The 26,019-nt window shown below is 33.4% G+C and overlaps 2 protein-coding genes across 2 annotated transcripts; both read left to right on the plus strand.

Moving 5' to 3' along the window:
• Positions 1 to 1,759: 1,759 nt before the first annotated feature.
• LOC108221138 (uncharacterized) lies at positions 1,760 to 2,520 on the plus strand. Its single transcript, XM_017395038.2, has 2 exons — positions 1,760 to 1,832; positions 2,084 to 2,520. The coding sequence occupies exons 1-2, from the start codon at positions 1,760 to 1,762 to the stop codon at positions 2,518 to 2,520; spliced, it is 510 nt and encodes a 169-aa protein (XP_017250527.2).
• Positions 2,521 to 19,194: 16,674 nt separating this feature from the next.
• Positions 19,195 to 25,431, plus strand: LOC135150862 (uncharacterized). The gene is made up of 4 exons (XM_064088351.1): positions 19,195 to 20,639; positions 24,167 to 24,302; positions 24,403 to 24,707; positions 24,789 to 25,431. Exons 1-4 carry the CDS (start codon positions 20,454 to 20,456, stop codon positions 24,921 to 24,923), a joined length of 762 nt encoding a protein of 253 aa, XP_063944421.1. The 5' UTR covers positions 19,195 to 20,453; the 3' UTR covers positions 24,924 to 25,431.
• Positions 25,432 to 26,019: the final 588 nt, after the last annotated feature.

Here is a 26,019-nt window from a genome sequence, read left to right on the forward strand (position 1 = left end):
AAGAACTAATGTTGTCCATATCTCAAGCTGAAGACAACCTTCGGAGAATGGATTTATGCCTCAACTGCCAAAAATACTTCAAGATATTGTACCTCTCATAATTATGATTTAACGCTTGGAAACTTTGTCAATTCATGGTTTTGATAGTCATGAACTTGTGTATAAACACCATGTTGGATTTCTTTTGTTTCGATTTCGAACGATAAATGTGCGAAGAGGCTATTGGGTGGTGAATGAGCTCACTGAAGGTCTTAATCTCAATATAATGCTACTTAAAAATATCAACAAAGTATTAAGAAGCTGTTACCAATTGCCAGTCTCTATTGGACAATCAAAGTTTTGTGTTACCGTTCTTGTAACCCCTTGCAAAAAAAAGAGAGTCTCTTGACGAGGGCAGATGACGATGACTGGATGGCCAATTTCCTCGTCAAGTATGAGTCCTTTCAAACCCTTGACCTACCCATCCATGGTAAACATGAAACCTTGTCTAGTGATCATGTTTTTATGCCAGTCCCCTGTAATAATCATTAGGACAATTTATGTTGGGATGAATGATATATAGCGATAGGGATGCTTACTTGAGCCAGCTGGATGAGGAGGTGCCCCTTTTGTGGGCTTTGGACATGTTATGACCTTATAAAACAAAAAACTTAGTAAATAAAAATATTTGGTGAAATGAAATACACTACATCAAATCGGGCTTTTTATGATGAAATTTTAGCTATCAATCCAGTAGACATTAAATATGGACAAGTAGATGTGACCGATGGCATTAAATACGAATAATTAGATGTGGCCGGTGACATTAAATACGTTTGGTAAATTTACGATGAAATATGATAGCCGTCCTAAGTTCCGGTACAAAAACGACAAATTTTTGGATTATTTTTTAATTAAGAATAAATATTTAAATAAGTAATTTATGAGGGAGTATGATAGCGGTCGTAAGTTCCAGGCGTTGTTCTAAGAAGTGGAACATTTTGGATTATTTCAAAGAAAGTGTTTATTTATTTATTTGACTTGATAAACTAATTAATTTCTGATTAATATATTATATATAAATCGAATTGTACATTTCAATATATTCACGAGGAAAATAATTAAACTCATGATTTAAGCATTTTTATCTCATGACTAAACATATGGCCAATATTTGACTAACCAAGCATTGTTGCAATGAAACCAAATAAAACCAAATGGACACGGGAAAAGTGAAACGGAGGTAGTATGATTTTAATATTTAAGATTTTAGTCTAAATGAGCCTCCTTTGTTAAGGTTGTATTAATAAAATTAGAGACTAAGTTGAGTAAGTAAAAAATTTAATTTTAGAATATGAAATTCTTTAGGCAACCATCTATATTTAATAATATCTCATATTAATCTAAATGAAGGGGAGAGTACTACTAAATTTAATAGCTTTGGTAAGTATGAATAAGAAATGAAAATTCAAAATTTACTAATATTCATATTTTATTTTCAATTTCAAAATATGGTTTTCAAAATGATTAGAATCCAATATTATATTTCAAAAAAGACACAATATCGAAAATTATGTTATTACTTAAAAGAGAACCAATAATTTGAAATGATTCCAAGCTTTATTAGGAAGGAAATAAAATTTATTAAAATATTCCAAAAAGATATAGAGGTTTCATTATATATACAAATATTATATCCCTCACTGTCTAAAGATCCCAGCTATCATACCATTCTTTTTGACCTTATTCCTTTCGGTATTCTACTCTTGTCACAGAAATCATGGAAAGAAGAGGAAAAAGAATTAGCCCCAAGGGTTCGAATGGATACAATCGAAGAAAAACAGCTCCCAATTGTAAGTTTCATAGTGTTCATCATGAACTCTTTGTTTAATGTATAAATTTCTTTTTGTTTGATTTAAAAATTTTTACATGTCTGGTCTTCCATCAACTACAAATCAGCCCTCTTCACATTTCAATGATTCTCTGTTTTTGAATATTTGTTTTTGAAACGCTCCAAAAATTTTGATAACATATTTAGCCTAAAAGAGGGGTTTGTTGTATGTGATTGTACACACTTATGATTTTTGAGTGAACCTTTATGCAGATGTATGGCGGCCCTGTATACCATCATGGGAAAGAGAGTTTACTTTGAAACTTGGGAATATCAAGTGGGCTGATTTTGTAGAAAAGAAGAAGGCGATTTCTATTTACATCAATATCTTGCACTGGAAGGATTCAGCTTGTGAAGAGGCATTCCAGGTTGCCAAGAGACGGTTTCATGATGAGTATTATGGTTACGAATCTGATATCTCCTTGCCTGATCCAGGCATTGACGTGGAGGAAAACATGGATGGGAATTTAAACACACATGAGAATAATGAAGATGAAGAACCACTGTTGTCTATATCTGAAGTGGAAGACAACGTTTCGGAGATTGGAGTTATGCCTCGGCAGCCAGTAATGCTTCAAGAAATTGAACCTACTGGGTGGGATTCGGATGTTTCTGAAACACCTATTTCGCTAACTGGTTGTGGGGGATGATAATTTATTAGGGAGAAAAGTTTGTGTAAATTCCAATGATAATAGTGATTACCCTGTTTAAGAAAATTATATATAAGACTTATAATAACTCCAACATTGCTCATGTATTTTTGTTCTTTAAGGGGCCTATAAAATTAATTTCATTGTACTTGGTATGATGCTCTATATATACAGAGGTCTTAGATGTCTTGCACTGATTTAATATCCATGAATTTATCTCCATTGAACATAAATATATGAAAAATTGATATTCGTTAAGATTAATAATCTAAACCAGAGTTTCATTATTTTGAGTTAAAATATGAGCACCTTTTATTTCAAAGAAAATATTTATTTATTCATTTGACTTGATAAACTAATTTGTGATTAATATATTATATAAATCCAAATTGTATATTTCAATATATTCAGGAGGAAAATAATTAAAATCGTGATTTAGGCATTTTTATCTCATGACGAAACACATGGCCAATATTTGACTAACCAAGCATTGTCGCAAAGAAACCAAATGGACACCGTAAAAGTGAAAAGGAGGTAGTATGATTTAAATATTTTAGATTTTAGTGTAATTGAACCTCCTTTGTTATGGTTGTCTTTTGGGTATCAAAGCACATTAGTAAAGTTAGAGATTAAATTGTGTAAGTAAAAAATTTCAAACGTCATATATATATATATATATATATATATATATATATATATATATATATATATATATATATAGAGAGAGAGAGAGAGAGAGGGAGAGGTCCTTCTACTTAATTTACCACGATAAATTAATATTTATATCAAACATATAATTGTACAAATTAATTAAATTTTCAATACTAACTTATAATAGATGAGGTCCATCTTGTTATTTTTTACTCCACACGGAGCTCACTTAAGTATGTAAGATAATTTAGGTTTGGAGAGCATATTTTCACCTCATATTCTCTATTTTCCACATTTTTGTGTGAGCATAAAAGGCTTTATTGTTTGATGAACTTATAATTTGTCAAAACACAAACAATGAGTTTGAGTAATTTGTCTATACTCCCAGATTTTTGATCAATGAGCCTTTTCTATCTCTTTCTAATTTTTCATATGCTTGTACTTCCTAGGTACTCTGTGGGAACTCTAGCCTTATTGGGTGCTTAGCCTTATTGGGTGCTTTTGAAAATTCCTCTCAGAGGGAATATATACAATGATGATGTTTTGATTAATTTGGGCTATACTAAAAGTTTAAGTGTGTCTATATTCGTGGTTCGGATGGTGTTGGAAATGGGTTTTAGGTATTCGCGTCATTTATCCAAAAATTGATCAAATTTAAATCATAAATCCAAACCCTAAAAGTCAAGTTCTGTAAAACCTAATTGGATGGATACGGATCTCGTATCCATATGATATGTAAAAATTGTCATCCCAACCCATGACCTGATATTAATAAAGAACTTACAAATCTTTTATGGAAAACTAAACATTTAATTCTTGAATTGGTTTCCAAAAATTAGTTTGTAATACTCTTTTAAATTTTATGGATTAGTTTTCATAACACAGTTAACCTAAAAAGGTGTGTGTTTAATATGATTGTACACACTGATGATTTATTCGTGAACGCTTAATGCGAATATATGGGCCCTCTATACCATTATGAGAGAGAAAATTTATTGCAAAAATAGAAAATTGCAAAGAACCAATTTTTTTGAAAAAACGATGGTAACTTCTATTTACAACAACATCCGGAATTAAAGGATTAAGTAGTGAAGAACATTCAAGGCTGCCAAATGACGGTTTCATGATGAGTATAATTATTATAAATTGAGAGTCTTATTATTGTATCTATACATGCATATGGAGCTAATCATCAATTTAAATTTACAAACTAAAGGGAACAATAAAAATAAAGAACCAATGTTCTCCATGTCTCAAGAAATAGACAACCTTTCGGAGAATGGATTTATGCCTCAACTGCTAAAAATACTTCAAGATATTGTAACTCTGATAATTATGATTTAATTCTTGAAAGCTTTGTCGATTCATGGTCCGTTGGTCATGAACTTGTGTATAGATAAAATGGTGGATTTCTTGTGTTTCGATTTAGAACGAGAAATGTGTGAAGAGGGCTATTATATCGGTGTTCATTTGGCTCACTTAAGGTCTTAATTTGAATTTAATGCTACTTAGAAATAGGGTTAAATATCAAGTAGGTGACTCATTACAGCCCGATGACTCAAGTTGGTCACTGGTTGAAAAAGTGACTCACTGTGATCACTCACTTATTTAAAACGCACACTCCGTCAAAGTCAATTATAAATCTAACGGTCCACCATGCTGACATGGCTCAAACAATTAGCTGGCGCTTATGTGGAGTCTTTCTTTCAAACTAACCGTTGTGTTTACAGAGTATATATATACAAACATGAGAGGTTTAGGGTTCTTGATTTTGAACATCCAAATCTTATGTGCTTTCATTGTCACTCTAATTGTTTTCGTACATAGTCTCTAAACTATCTCTTATTCGAAAGCCCCATGTCAATGAGCTCCGGAAGATCGTCTCGAGTTTCAGCCAGCAACTATATTTGTGATTGCGGGAAGAAGGCAAAGATGTACACCTCCTGGCTTTGAAAAATCCCGGACGAAGGTTTTATACTTGTTGCCAATCTCAGGTAGGTTTGGTTTATTGATTGCAAGCAATGAAGTAGTGATGTATTTTTTGCTTGGTTTTAAAATTTATTCGATTCGATATAGGATAGTAGATGTGATTACTTTGAATGGTTCGATGCTGAGACTGAAGGAAGGCAAGGTGATGTTGTAACCCAACGGAACAACAGAAGGATTTTTCTGGAAGAGAAAATTTCTTTACTTGAAGAAAAAGTGTCCATGCTTGAAGGTAGGCTTGCAGCAAAGAAGAAGAAGGCCAAAGCTCTTAAGGCAACAAATGCTAAGTATGGTTGGACATACTGGACTGTGATAGGACTTTTAATGGCTATGTTGTTGATTGGTTTGCAAAAGTGAATGTAGCTACAATTTGCTATCAATGAAATGTAGTTTGTATGAATGTATGTAATGCAGCTAGTAGCACATGATTGTAGCTGAGTATCAATGTAATGCAGTTAGTATCAATCTATGAAGAAACCTTATTAAACTGCAAGGCTTAACACATTGTATTTCCCAAAAAATTATCATTCATTACAAAGCCTTAAGCCACATATATAGGCTGTCAAAAGTTTACATTCCCAAAAGCTAACAGAGTTAATATTCCCAAAAGCTAATAGAGTTGATATTCGAAAGCAAATAGAGTTCAAAAGCAAACTTGAAATGTAGCTTAAACATGATAATATTCATAAGCAAAAGGATTGGAATATAATATTCTTCAATCTGCATCCAAATTAATTGTAGTGTCTGGACTATTGTTCAACTTGAACTTTGTCTTCATTGATAGTCTAGTGCTCCTCCTCACGATTAAGCTCCCTTCTTCATCACTCTCAGTTTGTTCATCAGATGAAGCATCTTCTTGTGCCGGAGGGGTGTCTGCAGCAGGAGTGCCATTATGTTGATAATCCGCCTTTTTGAATCCAGGTGTTGGCATGAACAACTTCCCTAAACCAATGCCAATAAGTTTGCTCCTGAAGTTTTCCAACCTTTCTCTTTCCTTTTCATCTGGATGTTCAATCTTCTCCATAACAAAATTATCAATGTCATCAGATTTTTCAAGTTCAGCAACTTGTTCTTCAACCTTTTTTCCAGTCTCAACTGTCTTCTCTAGAAATTGTTTCTTTCTTTTGTTCTGTAACCATAATGGCCTTTCCTTTCTCTTTGTTTCAGACTTGTATACAATCTTTTCCTTCCCTTTTGAGGCTTCAGATGACACGGCTTCAGAGCCTTCAACAGCTGGTTCTCTAATAATAGCCCATGGTATTTTGCTCCTTCTAATTGGCAACTAAGTAGCTTGGAATTGTCTGTGAACTAGAGGTTCCCTTTGTTGAACCTCAGTAGGGCCTTGTTCATTTTCAAATGGTACCTCAGGAGGCACCTCTTGACCTTGAGTTGGCACCTCAGGAGGCACCTCTTGAGCTTCAGTTGGCCTTTGTAGCAAAGGGCAAGTAGGTTTCCTGTGCCCTGTCCCCCTGCAGTTGCTACAATGTGTTTTCTTACCACTGGTCATCTTCTGCAATCCCTGGACACCCTCTTTAGATTGACTTCTGTTTTGGCTCCCTCCTTCCCAGTCCTCCCTTCTTCTAAGCCTTTTAGGCCTTCCTCTTAATTTCTTAGGCATGTCAGGTGGTAGCATTGGTGCCATGCCTTTTTCCTCCCAAAAGTCTTCACCTCTCAGAGCACTTAAGGAGATACTATAAGATTTGAGATACATGATCTCCTTTGAATAATAGGGGGAAACATATGACACAAGTGGTTGTCTTCTATCATGTATGGCAGCCACGGCATGGGGGCATGGGATCCATGTTAAATCCCAAGCCCTGCAATCACATGTTTTTTCTTCTAAGTTAACTGTAAGAGATTTAGTACCACACCTGACCATATATTTGCTTTCCCCATCCCATGTTGCCTGCCACTTTCTAGAGAATTTGACATTTGAATCCAACTTTGTCTTTATTCTAGGACAAATTTGAATGTCCTTAGCCATCATGTTCTCCCTGTTCTGTCTTACTCTCCTCATTAACTTGAAATGTATGTCTTGAATCATGGTGAGCAATGGCATATACCTAAAAATAGTAGTACAGCCATTTATAGGAAAATATCAAAAACTAGCAAAAGGCCTAAAAATAGAAAAATGCCTAAAAATAGAAAAATTCCTAACAAATACCTCTCATTTATGATCCAAGCATTAAAACACTCAGACATGTTATTTTCAACATTGTCTGCATTTGAGTGTGTTTGAAAAAAAGCTTTGGACCAAGCTGTTGGCTCCAATTTTGTCAGCTCCTCATGTGCATTTTTAGAGATTCTTGCCAGTGCCTTCATGGCCTTATCATACTGTGCAGGATAGGTAGCACATACAGCAGTCCAAAAGCAACTCTTAACAGACCCTTGAGGGAACCTAGTACATTACACATAAAACAAAGAAATAAATGCCTATAAATGACACATAAAACAAAGAAATAAATGTCTATAAAACAAAGAAATAAATGCCTATAAAGGTTTGAAAATACCTTTCCTGAAATTGGCATATAAATGCCTTGTGCACAGTCTGTGCTCTGCCAGTGGTAACAAGTCCTTCACTGCATTGATCAAACCCTGAAATTGGTTCATCCAATAATTAAGCCAAACAGAAAGTAAAGATACTATACAAGCATAAACTAAAGATAGAATACAAACATAAACTAAAGATAGAATTACCTTCTGTTGATCACTGAGAATCGTAAATGCATTCCCATTTCCAAGCTCTAAATCCACTTTTAGTAGGCCAATAAACCACATCCAGCTATCAGTGTTTTCTGACTCCACAATTGCATATGCCACTGGGTACATGTTGTTGTTAGCATCCCTGCCAATTGCACTTAACAATTGTCCCCCACATACATTTTTCAAAAAGCATCCATCCAAGCCCAAAATTGGCCTACACCCAAGCTTGAAACCTTCTTTCAAAGCATAATAACATATGTAAATCCTCTGAAATTTGTTCTCTGATTCCTCAGTCACCCTAGTAGTCCTAATGTCAACAATGTTCTTTGGATTGTTTTTCAGCAATTCAAAACCAAAATCCCAGACCCTTGCATAATGTTCTTTCAAAGACTCCATAACCCCTGCAAGTGCTGCTTGTCTAACCCTTGAACACTTTACCCTAGGCACCTCTATCTCAAGTTCTTCTCTTATGGTCTCTTGCATTTCTTTCACCTTCCATTGAGGATTTTTCCTAATTCTATCCCCATACAGGTTTGTCAAATATTTAACACTGACAAGTTTATTATGGTATGGTTTGGTGCAAAGATGGGAATTGAGGCATGTTTTAATTTGAACACCTAGAGAGTCTTGTAGCTTACTGCACCACAGGTAGAAAGGACAGCCTTTCTCACATCCAACTTGACCCCTTTTACTATCATTTGTTATAAAATGCAGTGCTCTCCTCTCTCTAACACCATAAGCTCTCACAGCTTTCCTAAATTCTGCCATGGAAGAGAATTTTAGCCCAACTTCCCATTTCACATCTTCATCTCTGTCAGGATTGTACAATTTGTTTTTTTTCTTTCTTCTATTACTAGGAGGAATCCCAACATAGCCTTTTTTAATATTTTCATCTTCACTAGACGATTCCTCAGACCTAAGTTCATCACTAGGATACTCATCCTCATCATACTCATCCCCCGAACTCTCTGAACTAGCATCTTTAATTTGTTTCCTCTCCTTTCTAGCAACTACAAGCTCCTCATCAGTTTCCTCCTCACTGTTGTATTCATACAGGGGGTCATCACTATCATCCTCACTACACACATCTTTCTCTGTCCCCTCATCACCAACACTCATCTTCAATCTATCAACAAAAGTCACACTCTTGGGAGGGTCAGTGGAATGAGCAAACCTCTTTTTATGATCCACAAACAAATTGATTCTTTTATAAGGCAAAGACACCTCAATCATGTTACTAAGGGAATCATCATCATACACTAGTCTAATGCCCCTCCTAAAGCTATGCCCATCAGTTTGAAAATAAACGAAATCTGTCCTGCTATATTTGTATTTCATCGAATAGCTTTGGATGGTTACATCGTAAGCTTCTTTGTGTCTACATTTTCCATAATATCTACTTTCCCCCCAACATAATTAGCATTCCCTTTAAAAGTTTCAGAGGTAAAGTCCCCGTGATGATGCAGATGGATTAAAACCCTAGAATCCATATCCTATATACAAAAGATAACGATTACACATACAAATGATATAGAGACAACACATAAATGACAAAATACACAAAAATGATCAACCCATTGTGCATGACTACAAAACCCTAATGGTAACTACTTGCGTATACACACAAAGATGACTTACAGATGATAGTAGCTTATAGGGCGTCCACGTTTTTGCCAGGAAGACCTTCAATCGATCGGAAAATGTTCGTCGCTGCGATTAGGGTTCGTCTTCTTCACTTCCCTTCCCGCCTCTTCGTTGCTGAATGTGTGTGTATACACTGGGTTTAGGTTTTAAAACGTTGCTTTTCTTCTTTTCCCTTTTTTATTTTTTTAAAATCCAGTCAGCGCCAAATGGAGCCGAGTAGGCTAACACGTCACCCACTAACGGGGATTATAACGTTTTACATTAACTTTGACTGATTTTATAATTGACTTTGACGGAGTGTGCGTTTTAAATAAGTGAGTGATCACAGTGAGTCACTTTTTCAACCAGTGACCAACTTGAGTCATCGGGCTGTAATGAGTCACCTACTTGATATTTAACCCCTTAGAAATATGAACAAAGTATTAAGATGATATTACCTTCAGTAGAATTTTCGGCCTTTAGTGGACAATCATAATTTTGCATTAGAGTTTATGTTGTATGGATACAATGTTACTCCCTCTTCGAGACTCTTGATTAGGGCAGATGACCAATTTTCTGGTCATGTATGAGTCCTTGCAAACTCTTGAGCTACCCATCCTTATAGTAAACATAAAATCTTGTCATGTGAACTTGTTTTTATGCTACGCCCTTATAATAATCTAGAGGACAATTCATGTTGGGATGAATGACATATAATACTAGGGTTGCTTATTTGGGCCAATGCGGAAAGGTGCCCCTTTTGTGGGCTTCGACATGTTGTGCCCCTATAAAACTAAAATTTTAGAAAATAAAGATATTTCATGAAATTTAATATTAGAATATGAAATTCTATAGGAAACAATCTAAATTTTATAAGATCTCATATTAATCTAAATGAAGGGGACAGTACTACTAAATTTAACAGGTTTGGTAAGTATGAATAAAAATGGAAATTGAAAATTTACTAATATTCCCATTTCATTTTTAATTTAAAAATATGGTTTTCAAAATGATTAGAATCGAGTATTATATTTCAAAAAAGACACAATATCGAAAATTATGTTAATACTTAAAAAGAGAACCAATAATTTGAAATGATTCCAAAATTTATTAGGAAGGAAACAAAATTTATTAAAATATTCCAAAAAGATATCGAGGTTTCATTAAATATAGAGATGTTGTATCCCTCTCTCTACAGATCACAGCTATCATCTTCAAAACCATTCTTTTTGACCCTATTCTTTTCTGTGTTCTACTCTTTTCACATAAAGGGGCCCATAAAATTAATTTCATTGTACTTGTTATGATGCTCTATAGATATAGAGGTCTTAGATGTCTTGCACTGATTTAATATCCATTAATTTATCTCCATTGAACAAAAATAAATTGACCATAAGTTATGAAAAATTGATATTCTGTAAGATTATAAAATCGAACCAATTTTAAATGAGTTTCATTATTTTGAGTTAAAATATGAGCACCACGTATCACTAAAGCTTTTATTTCAAAGAAAATGTTTATTTATTCATTTGACTTGATAATCTAATTTGAGATTAATATATTATATAAATCGAATTGTACATTTCTATATATTCAGGAGAAAAAAATTCGTGATTTAGGCATTTTTATCTCATGACGAAACACATGGCCAATATTTGACTAACCAAGCGTTATTGCAAAGAAACCAAATGGACACCGGAAAAGTGAAAAAATGTAGTATGATTTAAATATTTTAGATTTTAGTGTAATTGAACCTCCTTTGTTAATGTTGTCTTTTGGGTATCAAAGCACTTTAATAAAGTTAAAGATCCAATTATGTAATTAAAAAATTTCAAACGTCATATATATATATATATATATGTCCTTAATTTACTATGATAAATTAATATTTATATCAAATATAATATAATTATACAAATTAATTAAATTTGCAATACTAACCTATAATAGACGAGGTCCATCTTGTTATTTTTTACTCCACATGGAGCTCACCTAAGTATATGTAAGATAATTTAGGTTTGGAGAGCATATTTTCACCTCATATTCTCTATTTTCCACTTTTTTGTGTGAGCATAAGGGCTTTATTGTTTGATGAACTTATAATTTGTCAAACCACAAACAAAGAATTTTAGTAATTTGTGTATAACCCATTTTTCCAATGAGCCTTTTCTATCTCTTTCTCATTTTTCATATGCTTGTCCCTCCTAGGTACTCCGTGGGAACTCTAGCCATATATGGTGCTTTTCTAAATTCCTCACGAGGAAATATATATGATGATGATGTTTTGATTAATTTGGGATATACTAAAGTTTAAATGTGTCTATGTTCGGGGTTCGGATCATGTTTGAAATGAGTTTTAGGTGTTCGCGTCATTTTTGGGAGAGTATAGTTAAAACTTAAACCCGATCCAACAATTGATCAAATTTAAATCATAAATCCAAACCCTAAAAGTCAAGTTCCGTAAAACCTAATTGGATGGATATGGATCTCGTATCCATATGATATGTAAAAATTGTCATCCCAACCGATGACTTGATATTAATGATGAACTTACAAATCTTTTAGGGATAACTAAACATTTAATTCTAGAATTAGTTTCCACAAATTAGTTTGTAATATTTTTTTAAAATTGTATGGATTAGTTTTCATAACACAGTTAACCTGAAAAGGTGTGTGTTCAATATGATTGTACACACGGATGATTTATGCGTGAACGGTTAATGCGAAAATATGGGGCCCTCTATACCATTATCGGAGTGAGACTCTATTGAAAAAATAGGAAATTCCAAAGAGCGGATTTTTTGAAAAAAAAATGGTAACTTCTATTAACAACAACATCCGGAATGGAAGGATTCGGTACTGAAGAAGCATTCAAGGCTGCCAGATGACGGTTTCATGATGAGTATAATTATTACAAATTGAGGGTCTTATTGTTGTATCCAGAAATGCATATGGAGATAATCATCAATCAGAATTTACAAACTGAAGAGAACAGTGAAAATGAAGAACGAGTGTTCTCCATGTCTCAAGCAAAAAAACAACCTTTCGGAAAATGGATTTATGCCTCAACTGCTAAAAATACTTCAAGATATTGTACCTCTGATAATTATGATTTAATTCTTGGAAACTTTGTCAATTCATGGTCAGGTTGTCATGAACTTGTGTAAAGATAAAATGGTGGATTTCTTGTGTTTCGATTTAGAACGAGAAATGTGTGAAGAGGGCTATTATATCGGTGTTCATTTAGGTCACTTCAGGTCTTAATTTGAATTTAATGCTACTTAGCAATATGAACAAAGTATTAAGATGATATTACCTTCAGTAGAATTTTCGGCCTTTAGTGGACAATCATAATTTTGCATTAGAGTTTTTGTTGTATGGATACAATGTTACTCCCCCTTCAATAACCAGACTCTTGATGAGGGCAGATGACCAATATCTAGTCATGTATGAGTCCTTCCAAACCCTTGAGCTACCCATCCTTAGTAAACATAAAATCTTGTCATGTGAACATGTTTTTAGGCTAGTCCCTTGTAATAATCTAGAGGACAATTCATGTTGGGATGAATGACATATAATACTAGGGTTGCTTATTTGGGCCATAGCGAGAAGGTGCCCCTTTTGTGGGTTTCGCACATGTTGTGGCCCTATAAAACTAAAATCATAGAAAATAAAAATATTTCATGAAATTTAATATTAAAATATGAAATTATTTTGGAAACAATCTAAATTTTATGAGATCTCATATTATTCTAAATGAAGGGGAGAGTACTACTAAATTTAACAGCTTTGGTAAGTATGAATAAAAAATGGAAATTCAAAATTTACTAATATTCGTATTTCATTTTCAATTTCAAAATATGGTTTTCAAAATGATTAGAATCCACTATTATATTTCAAAAAAGACAAAATATGGAAAATTATGTTATTACTTAAAAGAGAACCAATAATTTGAAATGATTCCAAGCTTTATTAGGAAGGAAATAAAATTTATTAAAATATTCCAAAAAGATATCGAGGTTTCATTATATATACAGATGTTATATCCCTCTCTCTACAGATCCCAGCTTTCATTTTCAAAACCATTCTTTTTGACCCTATTCTTTTCTGTATTCTACTCTTGTCATAGAAGTCATGGAAAGAAGAGGAAAAAGAATTAACCCCAAGGGTTCGAATGGATACAATCGAAGAAAAACAGCTCCCAATTGTAAGTTTCATAGTGTTCATGAACTCTTTGTTTGATGTATAAATTTCTTTTTGTTTGATTTACAATTTTTAACATGTATCTGGTCTTCCTTCAACTATAAATCAGCACTCTTCACATTTCAATCATTCTCTGTTTGTAAATATTTGTGTTTGAGTTAAATACATAGTTACAAAACGCTCCAAAACTCTTGATAACATATTTAGCCTAAAAGAGGGGTTTGTTGAATATAATTGTACACGCTTATGATTTTTGTGTGAACCTTTATGCAGATGTATGGCGGCCCTGTATACCATCATGGGAAAGAGAGTTTACTTGGAAAGTTGGGAATATCAAGTGGGCTGATTTTGTAGAAAAGAAGAAGGCGATTTCTATTTACAGCAATATCTTGCACTGGAAGGATTCAGCTTGTGAAGAGGCATTCCAGGTTGCCAAGAGACGGTTTCATGATGAGTATTATGGTTACGAATCTGAGGTCTCCTTCCCAGATCCAGGCATTGACGTGGAGGATCAAAACATGGATTGGAATTTAAACACACCTGCGAATAATGAAGATGAAGAACCATTGTTGTTTATATCTGAAGTGGAAGACAACGTTTCGGAGATTGGAGTTATGCCTCCGCAGCCAATAATGCTTCAAGAAATAGTACCTACTGGGTGGGATTCGGATGTTTCTGAAACACCTATTTCCCTCAGTGGCTGGATTGTGGGGGATGATAATTATTAGGTAGAAAAATTTATGTAAATTCCAATAATAATAGTGAAGAATTACCCTGTTTGAGAAAATTATATATAAGACTTATAATAACTCCACATTTCTCATGTATTTTTGTTCTTTAAGAGGCCCATAAAATTAATTTCATTGTACTTGGTATGATGCTCTATAGATACAGAGGTCTTAGATGTCTTGCACTGATTTAATATCCATTAATTTATCTCCATTGAACATAAATAAATTGAACATAAGTTATGAAAAATTGATATTATGTAATATTATAAAATGAACCAATTTTAAGTTTCATTATTTTGAGTTAAAATATGAGCACCACGTAGCACTAAAGCTTTTATTTCAAAGAAAATGTTTATTTATTCATTTGACTTGATAAACTAATTTGTGATTAATATATTATATAAATCGAATTGTACATTTCTATATATTCAGGAGAAAAAAAAATAAAATCATGATTTAGGCATTTTTATCTCATGACGAAACACATGGCCAATATTTGACAAACCAAGCATTGTTGCAAAGAAACCAAATGGACACCGGAAAAGTGAAAAAGATGTAGTATGATTTAAATATTTTAGATTTTAGTGTAATTGAACCTCTTTTGTTAATGTTGTCTTTTGGGTACCAAAGCACGTTAATAAATTTAGAGATCAAATTGTGTAATTAAAAAATTTCAAACGTCATATATATATATATATATATATATATATATATATATATATATATATATATATATATATATATATATATATATATATATATATATATATGTCCTTAATTTACTATGATAAATTAAAATTTATATCAAATATAATATAATTATACAAATTAATTAAATTTTCAATACTAACCTATAATAGACTAGGTCCATCTTGTTATTTTTTACTCCACATGGAGCTCACCTAAGTATATGTAAGATAATTTAGGTTTGGAGAGCATATTTTCACCTCATATTCTCTATTTTCCACTTTTTTGTGTGAGCATAAGGGCTTTATTGTTTGATGAACTTATAATTTGTCAAAACACAAACAAAGAATTTTAATAATTTGTGCATGTATACTCCCATATTTGCAATGAGCCTTTTCTATCTCTTTCTCATTTTTCATATGCTTGTCCCTCCTAGGTACTCCGTGGGAACTCTAGCCATATATGGTGCTTTTCTAAATTCCTCACGAGGAAATATATATGATGATGATGATTTGATTAATTTGGGATATACTAAAGTTTAAGTGTGTCTATGTTCAGGGTTCGGATCATGTTTGAAATGAGTTTTAGGTGTTCGCGTCATTTTTGGGAGAGTATAGTTAAAACTCAAACCCGATCCAACAATTGATCAAATTTAAATCATAAATCCAAACCCTAAAAGTCAAGTTCCGTAAAACCTAATTGGATGGATACGGATCTCGTATCCATATGATATGTAAAAATTGTCATCCCAACCGATGACGTGATATTAATAATGAACTTACAAATCTTTTAGGGAAAACTAAACATTTAATTCTAGAATTAGTTTCCACAAATTAGTTTGTAATATTTTTTTAAAATTGTATGGATTAGTTTTCATAACACAGTTAACCTGAAAAGGTGTGTGTTCAATATGATTGTACACACGGATGATTTATGGTGAACGGTTAATGCGAAAATATGGGGCCCTCTATACCATTATCGGAGAGAGACTCTATTGAAAAAATAGGAAATTCCAAAGAGCGGATTTTTTTGAAAAAAAAATGGTAACTTCTATTTACAACAACATCCGGAATGGAAGGATTCGGTACTGAAGAAGCATTCAAGGCTGCCAAATGACGGTTTAATGATGAGTATAATTATTACAAATTGAGGGTCTTATTGTTGTATCCAGAAATGCATATGGAGATAATCATCAATCAGAATTTACAAACTGAAGAGAACAGTGAAAATGAAGAACGAGTGTTCTCCATGTCTCAAGCAAAAAAACAACCTTACGGAAAATGGATTTATGCCTCAACTGCTAAAAATACTTCAAGATATTGTACCTCTGATAATTATGATTTAATTCTTGGAAACTTTGTCAATTCATGGTCAGGTTGTCATGAACTTGTGTAAAGATAAAATGGTGGATTTCTTGTGTTTCGATTTAGAACGAGAAATGTGTGAAGAGGGCTATTATATCGGTGTTCATTTGGGTCACTTCAGGTCTTAATTTGAATTTAATGCTACTTAGCAATATGAACAAAGTATTAAGATGATATTACCTTCAGTAGAATTTTCGGCCTTTAGTGGACAATCATAATTTTGCATTAGAGTTTTTGTTGTATGGATAAAATGTTACTCCCCCTTCAATAACCAGACTCTTGATGAGGGCAGATGACCAATTTTCTAGTCATGTATGAGTCCTTGCAAACCCTTGAGCAACCCATCCTTAGTAAACATAAAATCTTGTCATGTGAACATGTTTTTAGGCTAGTCCCTTGTAATAATCTAGAGGACAATTCATGTTGGGATGAATGACATATAATACTAGGGTTGCTTATTTGGGCCATAGCGAGAAGGTGCCCCTTTTGTGGGTTTCGCACATGTTGTGGCCCTATAAAACTAAAATTATAGAAAATAAAAATATTTCATAAAATTTAATATTAGAATATGAAATTATTTTGGAAACAATCTAAATTTTATAAGATCTCATATTATTCTAAATGAAGGGGAGAGTACTACTAAATTTAACAGCTTTGGTAAGTATGAATAAAAAATAGAAATTCAAAATTTACTAATATTCGTATTTCATTTTCAATTTCAAAATATGGTTTTCAGAATGATTAGAATCCAGTATTATATTTCAAAAAAGACACAATATCGAAAATTATGTTATTACTTAAAAGAGAACCAATAATTTGAAATGATTCCAAGCTTTATTAGGAAGGAAATAAAATTTATTAAAATATTCCAAAAAGATATCGAGGTTTCATTATATATACAGATGTTATATCCCTCTCTCTACCGATCCCAGCTTTCATTTTCAAAACCATTCTTTTTGACCCTATTCTTTTCTGTATTCTACTCTTGTCATAGAAGTCATGGAAAAGAAGAGGAAAAAGAATTAACCCCAAGGGTTCGAATGGATACAATGGAAGAAAAACAGCTCCCAATTGTAAGTTTCATAGTGTTCATGAACTCTTTGTTTGATGTATAAATTTCTTTTTGTTTGATTGACAATTTTTTACATGTATCTGGTCTTCCATCAACTATAAATCAGCACTCTTCACATTTCAATCATTCTCTGTTTTTAAATATTTGTGTTTGAGTTAAATACATAGTTACAAAACGCTCCAAAACTCTTGATAACATATTTAGCCTAAAAGAGGGGTTTGTTGAATATAATTGTACACACTTATGATTTTTGTGTGAACCTTGATGCAGATGTATGGCGGCCCTGTATACCATCATGGGAAAGAGAGTTTACTTGGAAAGTTGGGAATATCAAGTGGGCTGATTTTGTAGAAAAGAAGAAGGCGATTTCTATTTACATCAATATCTTGCACTGGAAGGATTCAGCTTGTGAAGAGGCATTCCAGGTTGCCAAGAGACGGTTTCATGATGAGTATTATGGTTACGAATCTGAGGTCTCCTTGCCAGATCCAGGCATTGATGACGTGGAGGATCAAAACATGGATTGGAATTTAAACACACCTGCGAATAATGAAGATGAAGAACCACCGTTGTCTATATCTGAAGTGGAAGACAACGCTTCGGAGATTGGAGTTATGCCTCCGCAGCCAATTATGCTTCAAGAAACAGTACCTACCGGGTGGGATTCGGATGTTTTTGAAACACCTATTTCCCTCACTGGCTGGATTGTGGGGGATGATAATTATTAGGTAGAAAAGTTTATGTAAATTCCAATAATAACAGTGAATAATTACCCTGTTTAAGAAAATTATATATAAGACTTATAATAACTCCAACATTGCTCATGTATTTTTTTTCTTTAAGGGGCCCATAAAATTAATTTTATTGTACTTGGTATGATGCTTTATAGATACAGAGGTCTTAGATGTCTTGCACTGATTTAATATCCATTAATTTATCTCCATTGAACATAAATAAATTGAACATAAGTTATGAAAAATTGATATTCTGTAAGATTATAAAATCGAACCAATTTTAAATGAGTTTCATTATTTTGAGTTAAAATATGAGCACCACGTAGCACTAAAGCTTTTATTTCAAAGAAAATGTTTATTTATTCATTTGACTTGATAAACTAATTTGTGATTATAAATCGAATTATACATTTCTATATATTCAAGAGAAGAAAAAAAATCGTCATTTAGGCATTTTTATCTCATGACGAAACACATGGCCAATATTTGACTAACCAAGCATTGTTGCAAAGAACACTACACCAAATATAGGCTTTTCTGACAGCCATTTTCTGACATAGCGCTCTTTGGTGTTTAATATCTGACGGGGGCTAGCATCTGACGGACAAGTGAGCTAACATCTGACAGAGCTCTGTTTGGTCGTCGGAAATTGAATATTTTATTTATATAATTTGGTGGCAAAAAAATTTTTTCCCGCTAAATGGACCTTCTGACAGCCGAACCCAGTTCTGTTAGAAGATGTCATAAAATATATCAATTTTCCTTATAAAAAAATAAAAAACATTTTTTTTATTAAAAGAAAATTAAATTCTGAAATGTTTTCTTGCCATTAGATACTTCTGACCGATAACCAGTCAGAAGTACTTGGACAAAAGAAACATTTTTAACACATAGCTACTTCTGACGGACAACCGGTCAGAAGTATTCAAAACAATTATTTTTATCAATTAGATACTTCTGACGGATATCCCGTCAGAAGTACCTCTGTACCTACTGTCCACACACTTTCTTATCACTTCTCATCTAACTTTTTTCATTCCAAGCCACATTCACTCTTCACTCTTCACTCTTTAAACATAGATGTATATTGACTAATGAATCAAGGCCAACATTTTGAGTTCATATCTTCCTTTCATCGATGTGAGTATTTAAAATTCTTGATAAATAACTTGTTGATGTTTTTATGTTTAAATTAAATTTATGTTGTGTGCATATGTGATTCATATACTTGTGTGCAAGTGTAGGTATATATGATATGTTTAAACTTTCATGAGCATTCATTAAAATTGAATAATAAACATAAACATTATTTTGAATATTTATAATTCAATATTGGTGTAAATTTTATCTTTGATTTATATGTCATTTTTTGCATTGTTTAGATGTCTATGGATCGTACTTGGATTGGTAGAAGATCCAATCCGAATGGTTATGGTTTTACAGACGAGTATTTTGCCGGAGTGGATGAATTTCTAGAATTTGCGCAAAGAAATTGTAGAGAGCCAAATGGTCTTATCTTATGTCCATGTAAGGTGTGCAAAAATCAGCACTTAAAGAGTGTAATGGAAGTCAAGTATGATCTGATTGCAGTTGGATTTCTCGAGAGTTATGTTGTATGGTATTATCACGGGGAAGTTGTTGCTAGTGGTTCGAGTAATCAACGACGAAATATTCAGTTTAGAGATGTGTTTGATCAAACAGAAATGTTGAGAGATGCGTTTGGGGAGGATTATATTAACCATGAAGAGCCTAACATGCAAGCAGCTGAATTTTTGAATAATGTGAATGGTTATGGGGCCCCTATATATCCGGGAAACACAAAATATACGCAGCTGACTTTTGTTATGAAATTACTACATTTTAAAAATCGTCATGGTTGTAGTGAAAATGGCTTTAATGAGCTGCTCTTCCTACTTCGAGATGTATTTCCGGAGCATCACAAAATACCAGAAAATTATAATGACTGTAAGAAGATGGTCAAGAAGTTGAACTTGGGTTACGAAAAAATACATGCTTGTGAGAATGATTGCATGTTGTTTTATGGTGATGATAGTCATAGAAAGTATTGCAAGCATTGTAAGTTGAGCCGATACAAAGATCCCAAGGTAGGGGGAGTCGTACAATTCCAAGGAAGATCTTAAGATATTTTCGTCTTACTGATCGTCTACAACGGCTCTATATGTCTGGACGTACTGCTGAACAAATGCGGTGGTACAAAAATAGAATTGTGACAGATGGAGTCATAACTCACCCTGCAGATGGAGATGAATGGAAAGAATTTGATAGGAATTATCCTGATTTTGCACTAGAAGGACGTAATGTAAGAATTGGGCTTGCAACTGACGGTTTCCCCCCTATAGCAATGGTACTTCAAGTCAGTATTCGGTTTGGCCAGTTGTGGTAGTTGTATATAATCTTCCGCCTTCTATGTGTATGAAAGATCCATACATGTTTATGACACTACTCGTACCTGGTCCAAATGATCCTGGCAAGAATCTTAATGTGTATCTTAGACCCCTAATTGATGAGTTGCTCCATTTGTGGCAAGTTGGTGTGCAGACATATGATGCTTTTACGAAGACTAATTTTACGCTTAGGGCTGCCTTATTATGGACAATGAGTGACTTTCCAGGGTTAGGCATGGTGAGTGGCTGGTCAACTCATGGGAAGATGTGTTGTCATGTTTGCATGGGGGAAGTCAAAGCTAAACAACTACCACACAGCAGAAAGTCCAGTTTTTATGGTTTACATAAGGGGTTCTTGGACAAAAGGAGAAAAAAACGGCGAACTGGATTAGCTGTTCGGACTATGTTGGAAGGAATAGATTTTCCACCACCTGGGAAGCCTCATTCCAAGGAAAGAGCAGATGGATTTGGTGTCTCACATAATTGGACGCATGTTACTTGCTTTTTCGACCTGCCATACTGGGATTCACTGCGTTTACGTCATTGTATTGATGTCATGCACACGGAGAAGAATGTCTTTGACAATTTCTTCCATACCATTATTAATAGTGTGAAATCAAAGGACACAACAAATTCCAGAATGGACTTGAAAGCTTTGGGAATCATGGAAGACTTATGGCTTAAAGGTACTCGAAAACCTCCAGCAAAATATAATCTTACACGAGAGCAATTAGGACTTTTATGTACATGGGTCAGAAAAGTGCAGTTGCCAGATGGTTGTTCTTCAAACATTAAAAGATGTGTTAAGGTCCCGGAATTAAAGTTTCAAGGCATGAAATCACACGATTGTCATGTATTTATGCAAAAGTTAATACCTTCTGCATTTCGTGAACTTCTCCCGGATGATGTGCTGAAAGCAATCTGTGACCTTTCAAATTTTTTCAAAGATTTATGCTCCACAACACTGCTTGCATCAGATTTGAAGAAAATGGAAAAAAATATAGTTGGAATTGTTTGCACACTAGAGACTATATTTGTGCCTAGTTTGTTTGATCCAATGGAGCATCTTCTTATTCATCTTGTTGAGGAGTGTAGACTTGGCGGCCCTTGCAATGTTCGTTGGCAATATGGACTGGAAAGACTACAGTACCGATTGAAACAGAAAGTGGGGAACAAAGCACGCGTTGAAGGTTCTATTGCAGAGCGTTATGTACAAGAAGAACTATCACATTTTTGTGCTATGTACTTCGAATCTAGCATTCAAACAGCTCATAATAGGCTAGGTCGTAATGAGGTGAATGATAATTTCCGTGATGCAGATAAACTAGAAGAATTTACATATCCTGTGAAACTCCAAGGGGCATACAGAAATTACCACTTGGATGAGGATTCATATCTCACAGCAGCACATTACGTTCTCACCAACATAGCTGAAGTAGCACCATATTCATATCTCAATAGATGAAAATATTGAGTATTCCAACATTAGTACTTCTCATTCATTCTAATATTATGATACATTTCTATATTTGCTTGATAAGACAGATAAACAAAATGAAGAACAAAACCATTTTGTTTTAAGTAACATAGTTTGTTATACACAAGTCTGAATATATATGGGAGCAGAGAACACTTTTTAGAATATATATGATAGTTTGTGTAAAGTGACCTCAAAATATTGCAGGACCAAAAAGAACATGCCTTTTTAACATTGATAAGAGTAGCAGGCATTTAGATGAAACAAGATATGATTTTTCATTGCAAAGAGCATGAAGCACAAAATTTTTAACAGAAAGATGGGTTGGCTCTTTATTTGTTTCTGCAAAATATTGACAAACTGTGCCAACTTAACGTGATTGCTATATTTAATTATGTACTAAAGTAAGTTTAATGAATTAGATTAATATAAAAGATGTTTAATGATTCCATATGTGACATCCAAAACGGCTTTGCACTGATAAAATAAATTGGTATTAGGTCATTTTATTATCTCTATTTCCTCATCTAAAAACTAATCACATGTAATAGAGCATATAGATGTTTCTCATGAATTATTAGTTGACTTCATAGAGAAAATGATGAAATCTATTACCACTTATAGACTTGTTGTTAATGATAGATTATTACACTTAATTTGTTTTATTTCAAAGAACAACTACACTTGTTTTGTTTACAGAACTACTACACTTTTGATCCTCAATATGCCACTGAAGAACAAGCACGTGCCTCTATTATAGAGCATATGCGTGACAACATGCGAAAGATTCTTAGTGAAGAAAAGGCTCGGGTTGACAAGAAGATTCGAAAAGATGGTGGAGATTATCTTAATCACAGACCTAAATATTTGAAACCTAAAGTTTGGGAAAAATTTTGTGAGTACTGGAACAGTGATCAATTTAAAAAGAGATCTGCCTCTGCTAAAGCCGCCAGAGGACATGTCAGGACCCCTCACACCTCTGGCTCTTATACATTTGACCGTCGTCGTAGGGTATGAATTGATAATATAATTTACTTTTTTAATTATAATCAGTTTTACATTGCACTACATTTGACTTTGTGTTTTGATGTTTTGCTTTATCATATAGAACTACAAAGATGAACATGGTGTAGAGCAAGAGATTATTGATCACTTTATAGAAACACATACATTGCGGAAAAAGAGGAAGAGTGAGCAGATTTCCAAGAAAGCAATTGACGATATCGTTGTAAGTTTTAATATTTAAGTTTTTTACAATTACTTAAAAGAAACATAAATCATCCCTAAATTATATATAAATAGGACTTGAATATTAGATCACTGCTAAATTAATTTTAAAAGGACATAATTTATTATATCTTTCATTATATTATAGGAGTAATAGTTGTTACCTGTAAGATTTAGTAGGTATGTTGTTTCTTTGAATATCTGAAGATATTAAAATGAATTTGATGAGAATGAGAGCTTTTATAGAAGATTACTTGTACCATTGGAATGCTTAGAGAGATTCTGGTAAAAAATTTACATGTTCATGTCCCACAAAATAATATATACTTTTCTTGCCTACTTTGATTGTATTTTACTTGTTCAGTGACCTCAGGATTCCACATTTCTGCTTTTCCAATCATTGGCCCCTTCAGCATTTTGTTTTCATTGGCTTCTGAGATACCAATTATTTTCCGTTTATCAAGTGCAATATATATTTATATAACTAAAAATATGCAATATATTATTATCAGCTAGCATATTGATTTTGTATTCTTCAAGTTTTCTTATCCTATATGGGAGAATAATGTCAAGTCACTGTAGAATTCTGAGGATATAAGTATCTTAACAAAACAAACATTCTTGATTTTAATTAGGACAAAAAAGAGTAGAAATATCAGATCATCGTGTAAGGCATTCATATAATCATATAATCAGCCTTACCAACAATAACCTAACCCCACAACTTTTATATGTTAGTGATCAACTTCTTAAATAATTAGATACTAAATAATTTGTTTACAGAAGCGCTACTTGGAGATATGCGCAGAGAAGGGCATCGATCCTAAAAAAACTCAGATTCGAAGTTGGATAGATGCTGTTGGTCTAAAGAAGAATAAAATTCTGGGATTTCCTAAGCTTCGAGCTTCTGATATTATCGGTATGATAAAATTTTTAGTAATTTACATTTCTTGTATTAAAAATGATAGCTGCATTCATATATTATTTGTAATCTCATGTATTTTTGCATACTTGAACAGGCTATAAGGGACGTAGGGCGACCAGAAAAGGTGAGGGAGGGTCGGGAAGATCTACTCTCACTCGCCTACGCGATGATCTGCTTATGCGTGTAGTTGATGAAACCCTTGCCCATGCTCGGTCACATCCTCAAGATTACCAACTAACTGCAGATCAAATTCAGCTTCTTGCACAAGATTTTGTGGATGGAGAGTCTCATCTCCCTGCAGACCATCCTATTACGCAACAACTTCAGAACCAGATCATCCAGGTGATGGTTGACGTACTCAATCATTTGTACAAGACGCAGGGTCCAGGCAAAGTAAAGGTAAACATATTATGGAGTATAATTTAACAGTTGTCTACACCATATAATTATTTCAAATAATTGTTTCCTTTTATTTTGTAGGGGAAAGCACATGCTGAAGATGATGGTGATGATCATGACGAGGGTGGTGGCGATAGTGATGACAATGACAATGATGGCGATGGCGATGTTGGTTCCTATAAGAGATCTGATGGTGCAATTAGAATCACAGGGTAGCTTACTTGGTTTTCATTTTAAGTAAGAGATATTTTGGTATTCTCTACAAGCTTTTGTACTCTTCAAATGTAGTGGACAAGTAGCTAGCTCTTTATGTTGTATGATATCCACGAAACTTTGCTACTGTTGGTTTTGCTTTGTATCTAAGTTTAACTTAAACTCGTGACTTTATGGTATTGTAAATTAGTAGCTTTTCTTTCAATTTCGGTTGTGTTGATGGTTTAATGCTATAGCGGCTAGTTTATTATACAGAGGATATGTTTTAATGTTTGGAAGTCTATTTGGTATTGCTGTTGTTTGTTGTTGATTAGAGCCAATTTGGCTGGGAAATGAAAAAACAGGGTAAAGATCTCTTTGGCAGGGCAAACTTCCAACAACATGTCTGTCAAAAATTCGCAAAAGAAGCTGTCAAAAGTTTATACATGTGACAGCCATAATCGTCGGAATAACATACTTTTGACCGCAGGGAGGTTACACAACATTTGTTGGAAATTAATTCTTCTTACATACGAATTTTGTAAGGAGATAATATTTCTGACAAACAATACAGTCAGTAGGAAGTTCACAACTTATGACAAGTTTTATCTGTCAAAAGGTTGGTGTTATTTTTTAATGTAAAATTATTTTTATTTAATTTTCTTTTTTATTTAATTGTGAACTTCCGACAGATAGGTTGTAAGAATTTTGTTTTTGATTTCTATTATTATTTAATAGAAATTCATTTAAATATGAATAAATTATATTTCTGACAATGATGTCCGTCAGATGTTAAGTTTAATACTATAATATGCATGAAGTAGGCCCCACATTTATCTTCCGACAAAACTGAAATTTCCAACGAGTTTCAGAACTTTTGACTACAAGTTTTCCGACAAACGTATCCTGTCGGAAGAAAGCATTCTTCTGACAGAATGCAAGCTAAAATGGCTGTCGGAAATACCTGTATTTGGTGTAGTGGAAACCAAATGGACACCGGAAAAGTGAAAAAGATGTAGTATGATTTAAATATTTTAGATTTTAGTGTAATTGAACCTCCTTTGTTAATGTTGTCTTTTGGGTATCAAAGCACGTTAATAAAGTTAGAGATCAAATTGTG

The sequence above is a fragment of the Daucus carota genome, chromosome 1, assembly GCF_001625215.2.
Source record: "Daucus carota subsp. sativus chromosome 1, DH1 v3.0, whole genome shotgun sequence".
Classification (NCBI taxonomy): domain Eukaryota; kingdom Viridiplantae; phylum Streptophyta; class Magnoliopsida; order Apiales; family Apiaceae; genus Daucus; species Daucus carota.

Bases quoted from the DNA above. Each gene is read 5' to 3' on its own strand.
- LOC108221138 (XM_017395038.2), top strand. From the start codon at position 1,760: ATGGAAAGAAGAGGAAAAAGAATTAGCCCCAAGGGTTCGAATGGATAC. The intron at 1,833-2,083 runs GTAAGTTTCATA...ACCTTTATGCAG, and splicing joins AAGAAAAACAGCTCCCAATT to ATGTATGGCGGCCCTGTATA.
- LOC135150862 (XM_064088351.1), top strand. From the start codon at position 20,454: ATGTCTGGACGTACTGCTGAACAAATGCGGTGGTACAAAAATAGAATT. The intron at 20,640-24,166 runs GTACTTCAAGTC...ATTTGTTTACAG, and splicing joins GTTTCCCCCCTATAGCAATG to AAGCGCTACTTGGAGATATG. The intron at 24,303-24,402 runs GTATGATAAAAT...ATACTTGAACAG, and splicing joins TCGAGCTTCTGATATTATCG to GCTATAAGGGACGTAGGGCG.